This window comes from Oncorhynchus gorbuscha, linkage group LG06 (assembly GCF_021184085.1).
Source record: "Oncorhynchus gorbuscha isolate QuinsamMale2020 ecotype Even-year linkage group LG06, OgorEven_v1.0, whole genome shotgun sequence".
Classification (NCBI taxonomy): domain Eukaryota; kingdom Metazoa; phylum Chordata; class Actinopteri; order Salmoniformes; family Salmonidae; genus Oncorhynchus; species Oncorhynchus gorbuscha.
In genome coordinates this window covers 47,176,288-47,194,422 of record NC_060178.1, presented here as the reverse complement: position 1 = coordinate 47,194,422, position 18,135 = coordinate 47,176,288, and the positions used below count along the sequence as shown (strand labels likewise).

The following is an 18,135-nucleotide window of genomic DNA, read 5'->3' as shown; positions in this document are numbered from 1 at the left end:
CTGCTATGCAATCTGGTTTCAGAGCTGGTCATGGGTGCACCTCAGCCACGCTCAAGGTCCAAAATGACATCATAACCGCCATCGATAAGAAACATTACTGTGCAGCCGTATTCATCGACCTGGCCAAGGCTTTCGACTCTGTCAATCACCACATTCTTATTGGCAGACTCGACAGCCTTGGTTTCTCAAATGATTGCCTTGCCTGGTTTACCAACTACTTCTCTGATAGAGTTTAGTGTGTCAAATCGGAGGGCCTGTTGTCTGGACCTCTAACAGTCTCTATGCGGGTGTCACAGGGTTCAACCCTCGTGCCGACTCTATTCTCTGTATACATCAATGATGTTGCTCTTGCTGCTGGTGATTCTCTGATCCACCTCTATGCAGATGACACCATTCTGTATACTTCTGGCCCTTCTTTGGGCACTGTGTTAACTAACCTCCAGACGAGCTTCAATGCCATACAACTCTCCTTCCGTGGGCTCCAACTGCTCTTAAACGCAAGTAAAACTAAATTCATGCTATTCAACCGAACACTGCCCGCACCTGCTCGCCCGTCCAGCATCACTACTCTGGACGGCTCTGACTTAGAATACGTGGACAACTACAAATACCTAGGTGTCTGGTTAGACTGTAAACTCTCCTTCCAGACTCACATTAAGCATCTCCAATCAACAATTTAATCTAGAATTGGCTTCCTACATCACAACAAAGCATCCTTCTCTCATGCTGCCAAACATACCCTCGTAAAACTGACCATCCTACCGATCCTCGACTTCGGTGATGTCATCGATAAAATAGCCTCCAACACTCTACTCAATAAACTGGATGCAGTCTATCACAGTGCCATCCGTTTTGTCACCAAAGCTTCATATACTATACACCACTGTGACCTGTATGCTCTCGTTGGCTGGCCCTCGCTTCATACTCGTCGCCAAACCCACTGGCTACAGGTCATCTACAAGTCTCTGCTAGGTAAAGCCCCGCCTTATCTTAGCTCACTGGTCACCATAGCAGCACCCACTCGTAGCACGCGCTCCAGCAGGTATATCTCACTGGTCACCCCCAAAGCCAATTCCTCCTTTGGTAATCTTTCCTTCCAGTTCTCTGCTGCCAATGACTGGAATAAACTGCAAAAATCTCTGAAGCTGGACACTCATATCTCCCTCACTAGCTTTAATCACCAGCTGTCAGAGCAGCTCACAGATCACTGCACCTGTACATAGATGGGCTGTTTACAGATGGGCTATCTACCTACCTCATCCCCATACAGTATTTACTTATTTATCTTTCTCCTTTGCACCCCAGTATCTCTACTTGCATATTCATCTTCTGCACATCTACCATTCCAGTGTTTAATTGCTATATTGTAATTACTTCGCCAACATGACCTATTGATTGCCTTAAATCCCTTATCTTACCTCATTTGCACTCATTTGCACTGTATATCGAGTTTATTTTTCTTTTGTTCTACTGTATTATTGACTATGTTTTGTTTATTCCATATGTAACTCTGTGTTGTTGTATGTGTCGAATTGCTATGCTTTATCTTGGCCAGGTTGCAGTTGCAAATGAGAACTTGTTCTCAACTAGCCTACCTTGTTAAATAAAGGTGAAATAAAAATAACTAAAAAATCTGTATAAACCTTGCTGTCTCTTTCTCCAACATTTACCACAATGTTTCAATATTGAAATTCGATCTTCAGTTGTCCCATAGTATTGAATGTGTCAGGACAAGACAGACAGGCAGGCAGTGTTTCTCAGCCAGTTGAAATCGTGAATTAAATGGCATAACTTTTATGGATATATACAGTCGGAAGTTTACATACAGTGGGGCAAAAAAGTATTTAGTCAGCCACCAATTGTGCAAGTTCTCCCACTTAAAAAGATGAGAGGCCTGTAATTTTCATCATAGGTACACTTCGACAGACAAAATGAGAAAAAAAATCCAGAAAATCACATTGTAGGATTTTTAATGAATTTATTTGCAAATTATGGTGGAAAATAAGTATTTGGTCAATAACAAAAGTTTATCACAATACTTTGTTATGTACCCTTTGTTGGCAATGACAGAGGTCAAACGTTTTCTGTAAGTCTTCACAAGTTTTTCACACACTGTTGCTGGTATTTTGGCCCATTCCTCCATGCAGATCTCCTCTAGAGCAGTGATGTTTTGGGGCTGTTGCTCGGCAACACAGACTTTAAACTCCCTCCAAAGATTTTATTTGGGGTTGAGATCTGGAGACTGGCTAGGCCACTTCAGGACCTTGAAATGCTTCTTACGAAGCCACTCCTTCGTTGCCCGGGCGGTGTGTTTGGGATCATTGTCATGCTGAAAGACCCAGCCACGTTTCTTCTTCAATGCCCTTGCTGATGGAAGGAGGTTTTCACTCAAAATCTCACGATACATGGCCCCATTCATTCTTTCCTTTACACGGATCAGTCGTCCTGGTCTTTTTGCAGAAAAACAGCCCCAAAGCATGATGTTTCCACCCCCATGCTTCACAGTAGATATGGTGTTCTTTGGATGCAACTCAGCATTCTTTGTCCTCCAAACACGACGAAGTTCTATTTTGGTTTGATTTGACCATATGACATTCTCCCAATCTTCTTCTGGATCATCCAAATGCTCTCTAGCAAACTTCAGACGGGCCTGGACATGTACTGGCTTAAGCAGGGGGACACTGCAGGATTTGAGTCCCTGGCGGCGTAGTGTGTTACTGATGGTAGGCTTTGTTACTTTGGTCCCAGCTCTCTGCAGGTCATTCACTAGGTCCCCCCATGTGGTTCTGGGATTTTTGCTCACCGTTCTTGTGATCATTTTGACCCCACGGGGTGAGATCTTGCGTGGAGCCCCAGATCGAGGGAGATTATCAGTGGTCTTGTTTGTCTTCCATTTCCTAATAATTGCTCCCACAGTTGATTTCTTCAAACCAAGCTGCTTACCTATTGCAGATTCAGTCTTCCCAGCCTGGTGCAGGTCTACAATTTTGTTTCTGGTGTCCTTTGACAACTCTTTGGTCTTGGCCATTGTGGAGTTTGGAGTGTGACTGTTTGAGGTTTTGGACAGGTGTCTTTTATACTGATAGCAAGTTCAAACAGGTGCCATTAATACAGGTAACGAGTGGAGGACAGATGAGCCTCTTAAAGAAGAAGTTACAGGTCTGTGAGAGACAGAAATCTTGCTTGTTTGTAGATGACCAAAAGTTAGCCGTAGTTGGCTAGCTAGCAAGCAAGGGATAAGAATGTTGCTAGCCATTATGGTAATGGAACATTTAGAACGAACGAAAACAAACATTTAGATACGGAACAACTGAACCGATAGAACAAACGACCAGCCGGCTTGGGTAGCAACTCTAGATTTGTGTCGGGACTACTATGAAATAGTGTGAATAAATTCATCAAAATAACCTTTTTTAATGAAAATATAATTATTTGAATATGTTGGTAACCCGTTGTATAAAAGTGATAATGCCTTCAAAGCCGGCGTTGAGGATATATTGGCTCTGTTTGCCAGCCCTCAACTTTGTCTCGGGCCTAACAACTTAATTGTGCATGGGAAAACATTGGAACAGATTTCCCTAATTAAAATCCCTTGGCTTTGCTGGTGTTTTTAACTCTCTTTTGTGACCAACAATTAGTAAAAAATGTGGGCCACAGGCCGCCAGTTGGGGACACCCTGCTGTAGGTTGTACATTAGTTCCTACTGTATTGTTATAGGCATATTACTACTATCACTTTATTATATAGCCTAGTTTACACTTGCCATTTAATGACAGTCTATAGAGTAGTGGTTCCCAACCGGTGTGCCTTGAGGAACTCTCAGGTGTGCTGTGAAACTTGTACACTCACTTAGAAGCGTGACATGTGGATTACACATGGAATTTGGACTTGGAAGCACTAGTGCCGGTCAGATGATACATTAAATGGCACATGGCTACATCTGTATCGTTGTTTCAAGTCCAGTGAGCTAAGGCAGTTGTTACATTTTTATCATTTGAGGGGCACACATCACGAGCAAAGTAATTTCTATCATTTGATTTTGCCTGTGAGAACCATTAGCACAGGCAGATATGAATCGGCTTAGCCAAAGTTATTTATTTCTTAATATATGGCTCTGGGCTAAGCTATACCACAGCTTCTGCCATAAAAACAAACGGAGAATGGCTTCGTGCCTGTGGTTGCACCTTTACAATGCAGAAAACCAGTTGTCTGTAAACAAAACCTTTAAAAACTAAAGACCTATTTTACCAGAGATGCATTTTCTTCTTTCTGGCACAGATTCGCCCGGACGCTCTTAAAGGGGTACACACAAATTAACCATTGTGAGTAAAGAACTATAAACACTATGAAAATATTTCAAATAAACCCATTTAAATCTATACAAAAACTTTGTCACAAAAAATGTATGGTTTGTAAATGAAATCAATACATTTTAGGTGTGCCACATAATTTTATATCCCATCAAGGTGTGGCAGGGTTCAAAAAAGATTTGGAAACAATAGTCTAGAGACTCCACAGTAGACTATTGACAATCATGCTTAGTGCAATATTTAATCTTAATCACCATCCACATCCACATCGTCAGGGCAACAGTGGAGATTCATTGAGGACTTAACATGGTCCTCTCACACCAGCACAGTCGTGAAGAAGGCACGGCAGCGCCTCTTCTTCCTCAGGAAGCCGAAACGATTTCGTACGGCCCCTCAGATTCTCAGGAACTTTTACAGATGCTCCATCGAGAGCATCCAGATTGGTTTATTCACTGTCTGATATGGCAGCTGCACCGCCCTCGACCGGATGGCCCCACAGAGGGTGGTGCGGACTACCCAGAGCCTCACTGGGTGTCGAGATCCCAGCCATCCAGGACGTACATGCCAGGGCTGAAAAATGACTAAAGACTCCAGCCACCCAAGACCTGGACTATTCTCCATGCTCCCATGCGGCAGGCATTAAAGGTGCATCAAGGCTCAGACCAACTAACCCTTAAGCAGCTTCTATTGCCTGGCCATGAGACTGTTAAATGGCTAACAACTAACATTACTGTTCTCCCTCTCCCACATACTATCCACACGGACTCTATGCCCATCCACAGGTCTCTATCCACTCTGACACACACACCTTCACTGTCGCTCTTACTCACGCACACACACATAATACACACCCTCACGCACACTCTCATCACTATTACTGCTGTTTATATGTATATATTACCATTTAGTGTATTCCAATAAGTATTTATATATTCCTGCTGTCAGTCACTTTTTGGCCCTGTTTACATGTCCAGTGCCTTCAGAAAGTATTCATACCCCTTGACTTATTACACATTTTATGTTACAGCCTGAATACACACAATACCCCATAATGACAGTGAAAACATGTTTGGAAATGTATTGGAAATGAAATACACTAATATCTTATATCCATAAGTATTCAGACGCTTTTCTATGACACTCCAAATTGAGCTCAGGTACATCCTGTTTCCTTTGATCGTCCTGGAAATGTCACTACATCTTGATTGGAGTCCACCTGTGACTAATTCAATTGTTTGGACTTGATTTACAAAAACATACCTGTCTATATACAGTGCCTTCGGAAAGTATTCATACCACATGTCTTTTCCCACATTTTGCTACATTACAGCCTTATTTTTAAATGGATTATATAAAATAAAAATCCTCAGCAATTTACACACAATACCCCATAATGACATCACAATACCCCATAATGACATCACAATACCCCATAATGACGAAGTGAAAACAGGTTTTTAGAAATCTTTGCAAATATATTAAACAGAAAAAACATACAATTTTTATATAAGTATTCAGACCTTTTGCTATGGGACTCGAATATGAGCTCAGGTGCATCCTGTTTCTATTGATCATCCTTGAGATGTTTCTACAACTTTATTGAAGTCCACCTGTGGTAAATTCAATTGACTGGACATGATTTGGAAAGGCACACACCTGTCTATATAAGGTCCCACAGTTGACAGTGCATGTCAGAGCAAAAACCAAGCCGTGAGGTCAAAGGAATGGACCGTAGAGCTCTGAGACAGGATTGTGTCAAGGCACAGATCTGGGGTAAGCTAATAAACATTTTCTGCAGCATTGAAGGTCCCCAAGAACACAGTGACCTTCATCATTCTTAAATGGAAGATGTTTGGATCCAGAAAGACTCTTCCTAGAGCTGGAAGCCCGGCCAAACTGAGCAATCGGGGGAGAAGGGCCTTGGTCAGCGAGGTGACCAAGAACCCAATGGTCACTCTGACAGAGCTCGAGAGTTGCTCTGTGGAGATGGGAGAACCTTCCAGAAGGACAACCATCTCTGCAGCACTCCACCAATCAGGCCTTTATGGTAGAGTGGCCAGACGGAAGCAACTCATTAAAAGGCACATTACAGCCCACTTGGAGTTTTTCAAAAGGCACCTAAAGACTCTCAGACCATGAGAAACCTGGCATCAACTCTACAGTGAAGCATGGTGGTGCAGCGTCATGCTGTGGGAATGTTTTTCAGAGGCAGAGACTGGGAGACTAGTCAGGATCGAGGGAAAGATGAACGGAGCAAAGTACAGAGAGATCCTTGATGAAAACCTGCTCCAGAGCACTCAGGACCTCAGACTGGGGCGAAGGTTCATTTTAGAACAGGACAACGACCCTAAGCACACAGCAAAGTCAACGCAGGAGTGGCTTCGGGAAAAGTCTCTGAATGTCCTTGAGTGGTCCAGCCAGAGCCTGGACTTGTACCCGATCTAACATCTCTGGAGAGACCTAAAAATAGCTGTGCATCGACGCTCCCAATCCAACCTGACAGAACTTGAGAGGATCTGCAGAGAAGAATGTGAGAAACTCCCCAAATACAGGTGTGCCAAGCATGGAGCGTCATACCCAAGAAGACTCAATGCTGTAATCACTGTCAAAGGTGCTTCAACAAAGAGTAAAAGGTCTGAATACTAAATGTGATAAATGTAAATGTGATATTTCCATTTAGTTTTTTTAGTAAATTGGAAAAAATGTCTAAACCTCTTTGTCATTATGGAGTTGTGTTTGTAGATTGAGGAGGGGGAAAAAAACATTGAATCAATTTTAGATAAGGCTGTAACGTAATAAAATGTGAAAGTCAAGGGGTCTGAATACTTTCCGAAAGCACTTTTAGGTCCCACAGTTGACAGTCTGTCAGAGCAGAAACTATACCAGGAAGTCCAACGAACTGTCCGAGATATACATCTGGGGGAGGCTATAAAACCATTTCTAGAGTGTTGAAAGTTTCCAAGAGAACATGTGGTCTCCATCATTAGGAAATGGAAAAAATGTGGAACTCCCCAGACTCTGCTTAGAGCTGGCCACCCGACCAAACTGAGCAACTGGGCAAGAAGGACCTTGGTCAATGACCACTCGGACAGAACTACAGAGTTCCTTGACTGAGATGGGGGGGGGGGGGGGACGACCCACCAGATGTGCTACAGTCTCTATAGCACTTCACCAATCTGGGCTTTATTAGGAGAGTGGCCAGACGGAAGCCACTCCTGACAAAAAGGCACATGACAGCACGCCTGGAGTATGCAAAAAGGCACATGACAGCACGCCTGGAGTATGCAAAAAGGCACATGACAGCACGCCTGGAGTATGCAAAAAGGCACATGACAGCACGCCTGGAGTATGCAAAAAGGCACATGACAGCACGCCTGGAGTATGCAAAAAGGCACATGACAGCACGCCTGGAGTATGCAAAAAGGCACATGACAGCACGCCTGGTATGTGACAGCACGCCTGCAAAAAGGCACATGACAGCACGCCTGGAGTATGCAAAAAGGCACATGACAGCACGCCTGGAGTATGCAAAAAGGCACATGACAGCACGCCTGGAGTATGCAAAAAGGCACATGACAGCACGCCTGGAGTATGCAAAAAGGCACATGACAGCACGCCTGGAGTATGCAAAAAGGCACATGACAGCACGCCTGGAGTATGCAAAAAGGCACATGACAGCACGCCTGGAGTATGCAAAAAGGCAAGGCACATGACAGCACGCCTGGTATGCAAAAGGCACATGACAGCACGCCTGCAAAAAGGCACATGACAGCACGCCTGGAGTATGCAAAAAGGCACATGACAGCACGCCTGGAGTATGCAAAAAGGCACATGACAGCACGCCTGGAGTATGCAAAAAGGCACGTGTAAGCATAAAACAAAAGATTCTGTGGTAAATGCAAAGCACCGTGTCTTAGAGGTTAATTAACAAAGCTTGATGAAAATCTGCAAGGAAGAATGGGAGAAAATCCACACATCCAGATGTGCAAAGCTGATATAGATATAGACATACCCAAGATGAGTCAAAGCTGTAATCGACCCCAAAAGGTGCTCTTCCAAAGTAAGGACTCAAGGGTTGTAAATACTTATGTAAATGAGATATTTCTGTATTTAGTCATCAATGTATGTCCTATCAGTCACTTTTTTATGTATAAACCTACCTCAACCACTCCAGAAGCCCTGCACATTGAATAACCTGCATATACTGACATTCTCATGTTTCTTCAACCCAACCACACCTTTTGTGTGTGTTTATTATGATTCCATGTTCTATTATTACTACTGTCACTGCATTGTTGGGAAAGAGTTCAAGGTAAAAATGTCACAATACTGTTTTACACCTGTTGCATCCTGTGCACATGGCAAATGAACCGTGAAACGTGCACGCTGTACTTTGGTATACACTGACACACGCGCGTGAACTCTGTGCAACTGATCATTCAGTGGCGGTTCTTTCCTAGCCTGATTGTTCAAACTTTGACCGACGTGGAAGCTGTTCTCCGGGTAAGAGCACCGACAAAATGAATTCGTGGATGAAAAAGGTTGTAATGTGTCCTCCCTTTTTTTCCTTCCTCTCTCTCTCTCTCTCTCTCTCTCTCTCTCTCTCTCTCTCTCTCTCTCTCTCTCTCTCTCTCTCAGACATCTCCCCCCTGTGCCATAATCTGTTTGGTCTGTGCGATGAGAGCAGGACTCTGTGGTACGCTCCCAACCACCTCTTCAAGATCACGGACGAGACCTGCATCAAGCTGCACTACCGCATGAGGTACTTAGATGGGCCTACTGCAGTGTGTGGGTTCGCGTGCGTTTTGAGAGTGTGTGCGCGCGTTTGCTTGCTTCCGTGTGTGTGTGTGTGTGTGGGTGTCATCACATTATCATAGTCATTGTGATGAATCATGAATATCTCACTGATGTCATTCATCAGACGATCGATACACCCCCCTGTTGCGTGCGAGTTACTCATCCGCCTGCTGTTGTTGCCACTCTGCACTCTCGATATGGCCTGTGAACTAGTCAACGTGACTGTCATTCAACCGTCATTCACTGACCATGATTCAGTGTGACAAGAAAGTTGTCATGCAGGTTGGTTGTATTGGCACATTGAAACCAGAGTAGAATGGCAATTTCTGAGCTGGTAAAGTAGTCCACATCAGATAAGATTCGAATAGAGTAGTGTGGGATTAAGTAGGATTTCCTAGTGAACTTCTTTTACAATTCACGTGAAACATTCATACAAGGCAGGACAAAATCCAATTACTTAAAGTATCAAGTGAGTGTGGTTTGTTTTCTGCACTTGAGGATAATGTGATAGGAGATATCCAGTTGAGGATAATGTGATAGGAGATATCCAGTTGAGGATAATGTGATAGGAGATATCCAGTTGAGGATAATGTGATAGGAGATATCCAGTTGAGGATAATGTGATAGGAGATATCCAGTTGAGGATAATGTGATAGGAGATATCCAGTTGAGGATAATGTGCTGGAGATATCCAGTTGAGGATAATGTGATAGGAGATATCCAGTTGAGGATAATGTGATAGGAGATATCCAGTTGAGGATAATGTGATAGGAGATATCCAGTTGAGGATAATGTGATAGGAGATATCCAGTTGAGGATAATGTGATAGGAGATATCCAGTTGAGGATAATGTGATAGGAGATATCCAGTTGAGGATAATGTGATAGGAGATATCCAGTTGAGGATAATGTGATAGGAGATATCCAGTTGAGGATAATGTGCTGGAGATATCCAGTTGAGGATAATGTGATAGGAGATATCCAGTTGAGGATAATGTGATAGGAGATATCCACTTGAGGATAATGTGATAGGAGATATCCACTTGAGGATAATGCGATAGGAGATATCCAGTTGAGGATAATGCGATAGAAGATATCCAGTTGCGGATAATGTGATAGGAGATATCCAGTTGAGGATAATGTGATAGGAGATATCCAGTTGAGGATAATGTGATAGGAGATATCCAGTTGCCATGGCAGTTCAGTTGGATATGAACCAACATAAACGTTTAACTCCCGAGAGGAAGGACATGTGTACATGTACATGTGGTGTCACGCACACTTCCTCTTTCTGCTCTCTTTCACTAAGACAACACATTTTGCACCGGGAGCCGCATTCTGTCTTCACCCACGTCTGGAGAGCCACTCTGAACACGGCTTATATTTCCTTGCTATCACAATTGGCTAAAAGTAGTGCTCCATCCATCGTTTTTGAAATGTTCGCTGCACCCTGACTGTCTAGTGATTATTAGCGGGCAGTCAACACCCCCGGGGTGTAAGTTTGACACCCCTGCACTAGAGGGCGATGAGGAGGGTGAATGTGGTGAGAGCCTAATAACGTTGACCCAGTGCTGAGTTGAATTTGCATCATACAGCACTTAGTCAACGAACAGGTTATGGCCAACGGGGGAAAAAAGGCCAAACGCGCTTCAGCCCATCTTAAATGGATCAGATGCTCGACTGAGGGGAAAAAAAGCATTCCCCAGAATGCCAAGGTTGAGGCTGAGCCATGATTGGCCTTGAGGTAGTGCCGCACGATTGCATGTTCAATATTTTTTGGTGAGGATAGCCGTTTTGTGTTCAGCTACTTTTAATTTGAGTGCCCGTTTCGTCTGACCGACGTAAACAAGCCCACATGAGCATTTGAGCATTAAACAACATTTGCTGTACTAAACTCAGCAAAAAAATAAATGTCCCTTTTTCAGGACCCTGTCTTTCAAAGATAATTCGTAAAAATCCAAATAACTTCACAGATCTTCGTTTTAAACACTGTTTTCTATGCTTGTTCAATGAACCATAAACAATTAATGAACATTGTGGAACGGTCGTTAGACACTAACACAATTAAAGTCACAGTTGTGAAAACATAGGACACTAAAGAGGCCTTTCTACTGACTCTGAAATCCTTAGGCATGCTGCAAGGAGGCATGAGGACTGCAGATGTGGCCAGGGCAATATATTGCAATGTCCGTACTGTGAGACGTCTAAGGCAGCACTACAGGGAGACAGGGTGGACAGCTGATTGTCCTCGCAGTGGCAGACCACGTGTAACAACACCTGCACAGGACTGAGGGCTTGTAGGCCTGTTGTAAGGCAGGTCCTCTCCATACATCACTGGCAACAACGTTGCCTATGGGCACAAATCCACTGTCGCTGGCCCAGGCAGGACTGGCAAAAAGTGCTCTTCACTGACGAGACATGGTTTTGTCTCACCAGGGGTGATGGTCGGATTTGCGTTTATCGTCGAAGGAATGAGCGAGGCCTGTGCTCTGGAGCGGGATCGATTTGGAGGTGAAGGGTCCGTCATGGTCTGGGGTGGTGTGTCACAGCATCATCGGACTGAGCTTGTTGTCATTGCAGGCAATCTCAACGCTGTGCGTTACAGGGAAGACATCCTTCTCCCTCATGTGGTACCCTTCCTGCAGGCTCATCCTGACATGACCCTCCAGCATGACAATGCCACCAGACATACTGCTCGTTCTGTGTGTGATTTCCTACAAGACTGGAATGTCAGTGTTCTGCCATGGCCAGCGAAGAGCCTGGATCTCAATCCATTTGAGCATGTCTGGGACCTGTTGGATCGGAGGGTGAGGGCTAGGGCCATTCCCCCCAGAAATGTCCAGGAACTTGCAGGTGGCTTGGTGGAAGAGTGGGGTAACATCTCACAGCAATAACTTTTTTTGAGTTTACAATTTATTAAGTATTTTACCTTGTATTCTTTACCTGAGCGTGAGTGATCGAATACTTTTGTGTCACTTGAATTGGAACAATGAGTACAATGACCACAGCGGTAGAAACCATTGGGGGGGACCTGGGAGCCAGGAAGAGGGTGCAGGATTTCGGGAGCACACTGTGCACGACGCGGTCTCTGATATTACGACCCTCCTCAGAGCATGTAAAAAAAAAAAAAAATTAAAAAATTAAAAAAGACAGAAAAAGTAGAATTAACTAACTCAGAGCGAGTCCACAGGTAGGCGAAGTTGAGCGGTTTGAAAAGACACGCTATGTTATCGACCCACCTCGTTCCTTTCTTTTAGCATGTGCACATAGTAAAGTACACCATTATACTTTTGGTGACTTTTCAGATTCCACAATGATTCTTCAGTTGTGGACAGTACATCATCGCACTCCCTCTCTTGGTCCTCCTCTTTGTAAGCCACCTTGATTTACCACCTGTGTGTGTTATCAGGTTATTGATGAAAATATTTAGCCAACTCCATGACAGTTTCTAAAGGAAGGGGCTATTTGCGGCACACAAGTAGGATGGTTCACCTCTGCCCGTTTCTTCAGTCTTTTTGACTGGGTTTCTGAGTGGCATTTGGTTCGGTTTACCGGGCCAGTAATAAGATCCCCTGTGGTATAAATATGTTTTCCTACTCTGCCTATGTATTTGGGTTTGCAGAGTAAATTAGTTTCTCTACATCACATCACATCTTCTCTCTCTCTCTCTCTCTCTCTCTCTCTCTCTCTCTCTCTCTCTCTCTCTCTCTCTCTTTCTCTTTCTCTTTCTCTTTCTCTTTCTCTTTCTCTCTCTCTCTCTCTCATCCACCAGGTTTTACTTCACTAACTGGCATGGGACCAGTGAGAGTGAGTCTCCGGTGTGGAGACATTGTATCAGTAAACTGAGAGGAGGACTCAGCCCACAGAAGATCCCAGAGGGTACACCCTTACTGGACTCTGCCTCCCTCGACTACTTGTTCTTCCAGGTACGTGTGTCTATGAGAGGGTATGCACACTGTGCATGTATAATTCACTACTCTTCCTAATTTCATTGGAACATTAGTCACCATTCTGACGAGTTGTATACACATGTCCCTTCTTGTATGGTTATGTATGATAACAGTGTGTGTGTGTGTTTCCAGGGCCAGAATGATTTCCAGAAGGGTCTGGCTGTGGTGCGTAGCCAGCAGAGTGAGGCGGAGCAGCATGAGATAGAGAATGAGTGTCTGGGCATGGCTGTACTGGCCATCACTCACTACGCTATGACCAAAGAAATACCTCTCTCTACTGCTTCCAATGAGATCAGGTCTAGATGACACACTCACACGCAGACATTGTTCCCTACAACCTTTTTTTTTTTAGGAAGTGAGCAAATTTCAGATCTGCCTAGGGAAACCATGAATGTTGTGTAAATTTTGTGCAACTTCCAGGGTGCGTCTACTGTGAACACAGAGGCCATACCCGCTTTGAGTTACAGTTGTCAAGTAGGCTCAGTCTACAGTAGCGGCCAATGTGTGGTGTTCAATGTAGGCCTACATTCCATGAGACTTTTGAAGAAACACATGCAAGGCTTAACATTAACCTGTTTAACCTCTTGTCCTTCAGACAAGGTGGTGACAAAAATGTTGTCTTTGATGCAAAAATAATGAATCAAATACATTATTATTCCCATAGCATTATTACAAGGAATCAGACAAATTATGCTACCCTCTGCCTATTGGCTACTTAGCTTATTCAAGCGTCTCTCAAAATACAACACTGCCCCTTTAAGACAAAAAAAAAGCTCTTTACCTGACTGGCTTTTCAAAGATGTCTAGAAATGTACACATTTTATTCTCTTGTAGGAAGCAATCACTCCCACAGTAGTTACCACAAATTATTTATAAATGGGCTAATAACTCACTAACTAGCAGCTACATGCAGCTCATGCTCTGATCTCAAAACAAGTGCATCTACTCACTACTGCTCATGCTGTAAACACAGTCCAGTTCAAAATGAATGGCACAGATCCATATATGGCAATGTTCTATTTGCATATAGGCCTACTGCAGCTCTGATTGGTTATGGCACACCGGTCTGTGTAGCGTACGGGCTAAGGCATTGATTGATTTAATCACAATTCCCACAGTAAAGGGAAATGTTGATAGTGTTAATTAACTAAGGGGGAAAATTCTAGTTGAGTCAAGTTCAAACTTGTGCTTCTATGCGAGGGCTGATATTTCTTCTGCGCGGCAGTCCCGGGGGAGCATAGTTTAGAGGGAACATTGCACACAGATATACTGTATAATCTGTACACACATACCTGTGAAGACAATGTCCCTAATTCCTACACTGACTCCATCTACCCCCCTCTATTTACCAATCCCTTTCTCCTCCTGCTCTCTCCAGCTACAAACGTTTTATCCCGGAGAACCTGAACCGGAGCATTAAGCAGCGCAACATCCTCACCCGGCTCCGCATCAACAACGTCTTCAAGAACTTCCTGAATGAGTTCAACAGTCGCACCATGCAGGACAGCAACATCACGCTGTACGACCTGAAGATCAAGTACCTGTCCACCCTGGAAGGCCTCACCCGGGGCCTGGGGAGGGAGGTGTTGGAGCCCAGGGCCCTGGTACTTACCCAGGAGGGAGAGACAAACGGGGGGCTGAGCCATGGACCTGAGTCCTCCCTGGCCATAGAGGTCCAGGTTACTGGGACCACAGGGATCTCCTACAGGAGGAAGCCCCCTAATGTGAGTGGGAAGGTGGGGAGGTTAAAGGTGTTGGTGTGAGATTTCTGGTTGAGATATGTTAGAATGTCTAACATTAGACTTTTGGTTGAGATAGATCTGGAGAGGGAGTGATTTTGGAAGGTATTGAAGTATCTGCATCTATTTTAAAACTAATCTATAAGAAATCTTATGACAATGCATTTTTGCTTTTTATTGGCAATAGAATAGCCTGATGCTGAAAGAGAAGACAAAGTCCAAGAAGAACAAGCTTGAGAGCAAACAGAAGAAGGAGAAGAGCGACGCCAGCGAAGACTGGGTGACGTTCTGTGACTTTCACGAGATCACACACATCGTTATCAAAGAGTCCTCTGTCACCATCTTCAGACAGGATAACAAGAAGATGGTAAGATAAGTGCACGCACACACACGCGCACACACACACACACACGCACACACACACACACACACACACACACACACACACACACACACACACACACACACACACACACACACACACACACACGCACACGCACACGCACACACACACACACACACTCCCAATACTGCTTGAGCTGAGATTATGCCGATTAAGCAGTGACAGTAGCATATTTAGTGTTTAATTCATTAATTGGTCTCAGGTTGTCTCTTCTGTACTGTCTCCACTCCAGCCAGCTAGTTCAAATGTCACCGGGCCTAACAACCAGCCAACCTAGCCCAGGAACAAATCATCTGATTAGTAGTCTGTGTTTAGATGAGATTAGATTACCATTAGACATTCCTCGGGTAAGAATAGAGCTATGTGCAGGAGAAGTCCTGTACAGTTGCTGAGTGTGTGTACAGTGCTTACAGTGTTGCTCTAATTCTGTGGGACTGAAATGATCGCTGTGACTGCATGCCACGGCTTATAAGTGTGCCACTTGTTGCATCAGACCAAGCTAACTGAACCTCGAAAAAACAAGCTCCTTGAAGATGTGCAGTCTAGAGCACTAAGGAAAGGAGATGGGAAAAGGAATCTACAAGAAAGGGAGCTAGTGGAGAGTTTTGGAACACAGACTAAGGTGTCAGCTAATGGGGAGCAGGCTGGTATTTATTGGGATGAATCTTGAAATGTTATTGGTCACATACACATGGTTAGCAGATTATTGCAAGTGTAGAGAAATGCTTGTGCTTCTAGTTCCGACAGTGCAGTAATATCTAACATGTAATCTAACAATTCCACATCTACCTAATACACACAAATCTACGTAAAGAGATGGAATTAGAATATATACATATAAATATATGGATGAGCAATGACAGAGCAGCATAGGCAAGATGCAATAGATGGTATAAAATTCAGTATATACATATGAGATGTGTAATGCAAGATATGTAAACATTATTAAAGTGGCATTATTAACGTGACTAGTGATCCATTTATTAAAGTGGCCAATGATGTCAAGTCTGTAGGTAGGCAGCAGCCTCTCTGTGCTAGTGATGGCTGTCAGTCTGATGGCCTTGAGATAGAAGCTGTTTTTCAGTCTCTCGGTCCCAGCTTTGATGCACCTGTACTGACCTCGCCTTCTAGTTTGTAGCGGGGTGAACAGGCAGTGGCTCGGGTGGTTGTTGTCCTTGATGATCTTTTTGGCCTTCCTGTGACATCGGGTGCTGTAGGTGTCCTGGAGGGCAGGTTGATATTTATTGGGATGAATCTTGTCCTGAAGGCAGCTCTGCAGAGTGGTCACTAGCTGGCCTAGCCACAAAGTAATCAAATCTGATTTTAAAGCTAACCTTAACTACCCTGCTAACCTTACGCCCAACCTTAAATGAAGACCAAAAAGCTCATTCTTATTAGCATACATTTTTTACGATATTGCCAATTTTAACTTTGCTGTGGGAACTGCTGAGCTAGGCCTCCAGGACACGATTCATCCCAATAAATGTCAACCTGCTAACAGGGATCCAAATAAGGACGAATGAATGAAGTATTGGAATGTACTGTTTTATGAGGTATTTGTTACTATTGTTTAACTCGATTGTCCTCTAGGAGGTGCAGCTGGAGTTTAGAGGCGAGGCGCTGGCGTTCGCTGCTCTGGTGGACGGGTATTTCCGTCTGACGGTGGATGCCCATCACTTCCTGTGTACAGAGGTGGCTCCTTCTTCTGTGGTGCAGAACCTACAGAACTGCTGTCATGGACCTATCTGGTCAGTCGTCACACACACTCACTCTCTCTTTGTTTTTCTCTCTGTCTGGCTTTTGTTCTCTCTCCCCATTTCCATCTTTATATCCCCCCTCATCTCTCTATTCTCCTAACCTCTAACCTCTCTTCTCGTCCTTCTACCTTTCTCTATCTGTTTCATTTGTCTTAATCTACCGTCGAGTTTGACTGTTGTCTCCTGCAGTACGGAGTATGCCATCCAGAAGCTTCGTCAGGAGGGCAACGAGGAGGGAACCTACGTCCTGCGCTGGTCCTGTACTGACTACCGTAACATCATCATGACCGTGGTCTGCAAAGAGGTAACACGTGCTTACCTGGCATGGGAGACACCTTGATTACGAAAGAGGCGCGAGACCATTGCACTCTGCCCATGCTGATCCCTGTGTATTCCCCCAAATGTGGGTATCTTGACTGCATCATTTCCGGTAATAGGAAAGTGCGTCCACACTCTACGCTGGAATTAGGGCGGCAGGTAGACTAGCGGTTAGAGCGCTGGCCCAGTAATTGAAAGGTCGCTAGTTGGAATCGCGGAGCTGACAAGGTGACAACTCTGTCAATGTTCCCTTGCGCAAGGCACTTAACCCTAATTGTTCCACGGTTGCATTGGTATGGCCAGGGTCGAAATGGCAGACCCTGACCGTGACCCCACTCTCTGAGGGTGTCTCACCCCACTCTCCGAGGGTGTCTCACCCCACTCTCCGAGGGTGTCTCACCCCACTCTCCGAGGGTGTCTCACCCCACTCTCCGAGGGTGTCTCACCCCACTCTCCGAGGGTGTCTCACCCCACTCTCCGAGGGTGTCTCACCCCACTCTCCGAGGGTGTCTCAGGGAGAGTTGGGATATTAAAAAAAAAAACATTTCGAATTCACACGTGTATTTATTAATAAACGTTTGTACAATAGGACGAATATATCACACACCCTCTTGAGAACAAAGTATTTTTGCAGGCAGAGAGAGTTGGTTGTTAATAACTGAGGTGGAACGAATGGAGAAGTCTGATAAAAAGCCAAAACAACAAAGTTCAGAGATAATATGATGAGACACACACACACACACACACACACAGACACACACAGACACACTCTGAGACACACACACAGACACACACAGACACACTCTGAGACACACACACAGACACACACAGACACACAGACACAGGATGTCCTTTTCAAACA

At 44.4% G+C, this 18,135-nt stretch overlaps 1 protein-coding gene across 2 annotated transcripts in view; it reads left to right on the top strand.

Annotated features, from left to right (window-relative positions):
* The window catches only part of LOC124038028 (tyrosine-protein kinase JAK1-like), a 69,003-nt gene that overhangs the window by 19,994 nt on the left and 30,874 nt on the right, over positions 1-18,135 (top strand). For both annotated transcript variants that reach the window (XM_046353395.1, XM_046353396.1), the window contains exons 3-9: positions 8,949-9,072; positions 12,879-13,032; positions 13,189-13,352; positions 14,435-14,780; positions 14,983-15,162; positions 16,789-16,946; positions 17,145-17,259. In XM_046353395.1, coding sequence (XP_046209351.1) covers positions 8,949-9,072; positions 12,879-13,032; positions 13,189-13,352; positions 14,435-14,780; positions 14,983-15,162; positions 16,789-16,946; positions 17,145-17,259 — 1,241 coding nt within the window. The remainder of the gene's footprint in view (positions 1-8,948; positions 9,073-12,878; positions 13,033-13,188; positions 13,353-14,434; positions 14,781-14,982; positions 15,163-16,788; positions 16,947-17,144; positions 17,260-18,135) is intronic.